General features: G+C 36.8%; 1 protein-coding gene across 2 annotated transcripts in view; it reads right to left on the bottom strand.

Moving 5' to 3' along the window:
* Window positions 1–587: 587 nt before the first annotated feature.
* Window positions 588–5,978, bottom strand: part of LMO4 (LIM domain only 4) — a 17,074-nt gene continuing 11,683 nt past the window's right edge. For both annotated transcript variants that reach the window (XM_028511184.2, XM_028511185.2), the window contains exons 4-5: window positions 5,928–5,978; window positions 588–1,377 (exon numbers count right to left, since the gene is read on the bottom strand). The exon at window positions 5,928–5,978 is cut by the window's right edge and continues 105 nt beyond it. In XM_028511184.2, coding sequence (XP_028366985.1) covers window positions 1,369–1,377; window positions 5,928–5,978 — 60 coding nt within the window. In that variant the 3' untranslated portion in view covers window positions 588–1,368. The remainder of the gene's footprint in view (window positions 1,378–5,927) is intronic.

Here is a 5,978-nt window from a genome sequence, read left to right as displayed (position 1 = left end):
AAGAGCAAAACAAAATAAACAAATCATACAGCAGACCACAGGAGTCTAAAAGCTCACCAGGAAATGGCTGCTTCACCCACTGAACACTACCGTAAGAGAGCACTGGGTCCCTAACAACTTACGCAACTTCAAAATATGAACAGGTATCGTTTGGAAATGCTGTTTCCTTCAAAAGCTATAAACTTGGTAAGAGAACAAAATGGCTATACCACATTCTTTAACATGCTTTTCATCAATAACCAAAGCTTTCCTACTGAGGGGGAAAAAAATGAAACGGCTAAAGAATCAAACAAATATTTATATAAACACAAAAGATTTACTGTGATATAGAAGTGTAATGATGTGCTGTTAACAGAATATTCTGGACTTATAAAAAGGACTCCATTAGAAACATTGCTTTGTACCCCTGCCAAAACGGCATGGTTAAGTAATTTGAAGAATACCTTATTGGCCCAGAGCTAAATAAATACACATACCACCCTCCTCGACCCCTAAAAGTTAGAGTGAACTTGGTATCAAACAGAAAGCCTAAATTTTCCCAAAATACAGAAGAGAAAAAGCAGTGTTTAAACCCAAACTCCATCGAATATTTTTTCTTTTAAGTTTTTATTATTTAAATACACCATACTAGAGCAAATGTCTCTGAAAATATCACAAATAAAAGATTTTTTTTCTTCATTCAGCAAATTAGAAGTAGGGGGAAATTTCTACACAGTAGCTGCTATGAGCCTGATTTTTTTCCAAAATTTTTTCCATTTTTTGTTCTTTTTCTTTGCCTTCGGAGTAGCAACATTAGGACGAAAACACTTACATGCATATACATACATTGTATTTTACAGAGATACAATAAAAGTGTTTGTGATAGAATATCACAAAAGCCACATCTCTTTCCTTTATCTCATGTTCAGTTTTGATTGAAACACATTTCCTTACAACACTTAAATATACAAAGAGCAAATAGAATGTTGTTAAGGTAAAACACAGGGTACAAACTCTGGCCAGTGCCCTGCTAATTGTTAATGAGGGTAGAAAGCAGATTTGAATGCTTCTTTTAATTAGCTTCATTAGTCATTTCCCTCCTCCCAAGCTCCCTCCCCCCACCCCCAAGATGTCCTCCGGTGGATCTTTTTTCATTTTCTCTACAGTCTCCCATTAGCCCAGGTTCATGGAGTCCTTAATGTTCATATTCAGTCATTTTAATACACCAATAAATGCAGGAAGGGCAATCAAGACTAAAGAAGGTGCAATGGCATGGAGCTGGCACTGGTGCTAGCTACAAAGGTGACTTGTCTACTGAAGACACATGGGATCCACCTGTGATGAACAAAATCTGAGATGAAGGCACGCATTCTGCATTACTCTGACCTTTTAGCAGACCTGCAAGAAATAAAAACGAGCATCTTAGCTAAAATGCTAAATTTGAGAGATATTAAACTCAAACATGACTGCTTTTGTCTTCTCTACATTCACTAATCTTCTTTTATTAGATTACTTTCCAACTGTGACTTGATGGAGGCTTTCTATGCTACTTACTCCGGCAGTGAAGAACTAAAGCATAACGTTTTCTGCAGTTTTACTAGCAAAGAAAATGAGACAATGAATGGACTTTCAGAAAGTTCCTGGTGTAAAGTTCTACAATAAATTGCTTAACTCTGTTAAAAGCAAGTTTCTTTCTGTAAGGAATAAATTAGAACATCTTGCCTGGTAGTCATATGTCAAAAGCACATTCGGAGCCATGTCCCTCCCCAGAAGTTTTGGGTTAATAAGCTCATCAACTGTGAAACCTTTGACAAGTTATTTAGCCTGTCTGTGTCTCAGTTTCCTCATCTTTAAAGTAGGGTAACATGGCTGTCATAAAGATCACATAATATATACGGAGCATTTTCAACAGCACCTGGCACTTAATAAGAGCTAAGCAAATATTGGCAGTTATCATGGTTATTCTGATATCCCCATGCATCATCTATTCACCCATGTCCTTCCTGACAAAGAAGAATGTTACCTGTACATGTAAGTGTGTGCATGTGTGTGTGACCACATGTACACACATGTATACATAGCTACTACTTTCCACTTGGTATTCCCCATCTGCTGTCACTTGAGATTACATATTCTGAATCTATGAATCAAACATGTGTGAATGGCTTATGATCAATTAAAGAATATAGTTCAATGGAAGTCTAATTTTAATGTCTAAGTTAAAAATGATAATCCACATAGTTGTCAAATACAATCTGTTTGCAATTACCAAAATGAAATAATATATATTAGATTTTTATGGCTTTTAAATGACATTTTGAGCTTCCCAGGAAGTTCTCGTTTCACTCTTTCCCTAACTTACTAAAAGCTTGAAGTCTATTAGGAGCTGCAACCCCCCACTTCCAAGCTAATTAAAGTGGTGGAGGCTTAATTCCCCAGAGTAGAAGCTCAGTGTGAGAAAGGTAATTTGTCTGTCCAGAACAAAGATGCGGCAGCAGCCAGTGAGCATATTTAATAAATGAGCATCAAATGTCCTCTACGATGGACACACACAACACCAATTATGTAACTACAGGGGAATTGCAGAGTGGTATGTAAACTAGGACACTTACTACATTTTCGTCCAATGACAGCAGTGTGATGATCTCTTATTTTACTAAAAGGCAGACAAAATTCTAAGTGGAACCACCACTCAAGTGGAAGCAAAAATTCCAGAGCAGGCACAAACTTACCAAAAAAAAACCACAACAAAAAAAAAACTATTCTTTGTGTGCATTTATATAATTCTCTAGAAGGCAATACTCTCCTAAGGACAGCCAAGCCTTTAAATGACAGAGGCTATTTTCCTTTGTAGATCCTTCAACACCAGTGGTCTGAGATTTCAGTCAAGAGACTATGTATGATTTTAAAAGCTTAAAATTATTTTTTCTCAGAATATACAAAAGCCAGTGAACAAGAAGCTAAACTGCACATCCCAGACAATGAGAACAAATTTCAGAATAAAAGTTTGAAGGGACCAGATGGGGGGGGGGTCTATACTTTCCATACAATTAGCTGCCTTTAAAGAAGGATGTACAAATAATCAACTCATTACTTTTAAGCCAGAGGATGCCTGGGTATATTTATTCTGCATCATGCACTAAAAATGTAATTGGTTCTGCGAACAGAAGGAAAGCAGCCAAATTAATGTCCAATTTTCCCTACCAAAAATATGGAGAACAAGAGAAAAGAAAATAATAAAATGGAGCTATTTGTCATTTCTCCTCATCTCATCTTCTCCAGAAAAGAAACGCCAGAGGCTTTAAAATAATTTTAAAGCGTTCTCCAGTTCCAAAAAGCAGTTTACGTTCCACCAGGAAGTGTGTTTTTATTACCTCTTCCCCCTTGCCCTCTCATTAATAACTCTCTGGACCACGTTCAGCTTGCCCCAAACCTTTATTTACAAAAACTACCTTGCAAACTGACTGTGCTTCGGGTGAGCTGAGCACCAAGGGCAAAAACATAAGACATTAATACCAACAGGGAAATGCTCTTAATTAACATAACCCCCTGAACACAGCTTCTCATCAACATCTGACAAGAACATATCCTTAAGTTGTATTTCCTTATGCCTTTTAAGAGCTATTAATTTTTGAAGGCCACCTGTCTCTTTTGGCTTCCAACATTAAGAAAATATACACTAGAAGGTTCTTACTCGTTGCCTAGGATATCCTGTATTCCAAAATGAACACCCTACCTTTCACCACCCAGGGTGAGGTGTGGAAAACAGAAGACTTACACGAAAGGCACAATCCAACGCCATCTCATAAACACACAAAATTAGATTTTTTCCCAGTATCCCTCTGCTTCCTCCCTAACACCTCGAAATATATGCCATCGTGCATCAGTAAGATGGAACTGACACCCTGCTCACACGTCTCCTGTGTCCTTTCCACTCCGTCTCTGGCCCACACGGCTGCTGCCTGTATTCACAGTGCTTCAGTTTGGCTACATTTTCCATCCAGTCTCCACATCCCTCCATTCTCACCATGCATGTTGGTGAGCTGGGACAATCACTTTTTACACTTTGCTGAGTCAGGGAAAGAAAAGGTATAAAACCAACAACAAACTTAAAAAGGGAATTTGGGGAAAAACTAACCTCTTACACTGGAAGGAGTGGGGAAGAGATCAAATAATTTTTCCTAGGTCATTTTTCTTTGCACCACACCAAGTGTAGTAACTACATGTGATGGCTTTGCCTCCAAATTGAAATGGGTACCTCAATGTATTTATGTTACCGATTCATTGTTTCAACTACATCGTACATTCATTTCATTACAATTCAAACCATAAAAAATGTGTATGTATTTATATGTATGGGCATTTTTTAAAACAACGTGAAATGTCTCATCAATGGTGACTGGTTAATTTGCAATAAAATATTTGACTTCTATTCTTAAATGGTATTCTATGTAGCTTCCCCTGTTAGTAAATTAAATAAAGTGCGCATATTGCAATGTAATTAACATTTAGTTAGTAAAGAAATGAAAAATACATTTAAAATTATCCCATAAACTTGAGTAAGGGAAAATGATGAGGATTAGAATATGGCAGTGCAATTTTAAACAGTGAAAAGTTTACAAATATTAGTCATTTTCCCTGCACACGGCATTAAAAACAATGCATTAGAGAAGACAAAGAAGCCTAATATTTTTTCCTGAAACTTTTCAAGCTTGCTAAATTCCTATTTGCAGATAAATATTGTTTTTTTTGTGATCCTTACAACAGACATTAATGAAGTTCCTATTGTAAATCCATAAAGAATTACCAAGTGAAGTGTGCACTTTTTGTTTCAATGCAATAACTCAGTGCTGTATGATTGCCTGGGTTAATGATGAAAAAGTCAAACATACTATCAGAGCTGATGGAAAAATCTATCACCAATCTGAAATTAAAATTCATCTGTGGTCAATAAGATTTAATATCCATGCAAGTGGCGCTGTAAAGAGTAAATGAATCAATGTCATCAATACATAATCAGTATGAAATATGATGTGAATAAAATTATGCGCACGAGTCATACATTTCACTCTTTTCTGGGCCAGTGTGGAATGAACAGTCTCTTAACTGAAGGTTGACAGTAATTGTTACAAATTAGGCACAGCAGTTATCAAAATGCACTCACTTGCATAGCTATAGGACTTATTAAGGAGATTAAAATAGATCTAAAACTATCCGGCACTGGGGGTACTGGACAACTGTTGATCACCAATTTTCCCTCTGAAGTGCCTTCTAATACTACATGACTTGAACGCTTGTACAATTTCCTCATTTCTAACTCTGCTCCCAGAACTTTCCAGTTTTGGATCAAGAATCGTTAATGGAGCTGTCAGTAGCCCAAAATGACTGGAAAAAGCTAGAACTTTGTTTTTAAAGTAATGACGCAATTCAAATTTTACAGGACTACCAATCAACAAAACTACTCTCCTCTGGAATTACAGAATGTTTTGTAAAACTGCTTTTCTAAAACAATTGTGTCCAGATCGCTGTCACTAATACAGAAAAATCACTCGTGACAAAGATGATTCGCTTTCCTACCATTAATGTTCTAATTTTCCTCCCACAGTAACCTTTTCACATCCGCTGTGTTTCTGAATATCAAAATTATCAAATGGGATTAGCAAGCTGGTTATGCAGAAGTCTTCTACTTTGTTCAACTTTGCATGTGATATAATCCTACGCTGAACATCAGTGAAACTACAAAGTTCAGGATTTTTTTAACTTGTAGAAGAGATTGACAATGTCATCAAGTCTCCTATTTCTGAACCCTGTAGGTATGAGTAGTCTACATTTCTTGAAAAGGTCATACGAAAACACAAGCACCCAGGAAAACTCCCTTGCTTGGTGCAAAAAGGATGAGCTGCCCAACTTGCTCTAATGAAGCTTATTAGTAACTGTGGGGTTTTTACCTTCTGGTCTGGCAGTAGTGGATTGCTCTGAAGTGAATTCAAATGGCCATT

Source organism: Phyllostomus discolor, chromosome 5, assembly GCF_004126475.2.
Source record: "Phyllostomus discolor isolate MPI-MPIP mPhyDis1 chromosome 5, mPhyDis1.pri.v3, whole genome shotgun sequence".
NCBI classification, from domain to species: Eukaryota; Metazoa; Chordata; class Mammalia; order Chiroptera; family Phyllostomidae; genus Phyllostomus; species Phyllostomus discolor.
The sequence above is the reverse complement of the archived record's forward strand: the minus strand, read 5'-3'. Positions and strand labels throughout refer to the sequence as shown.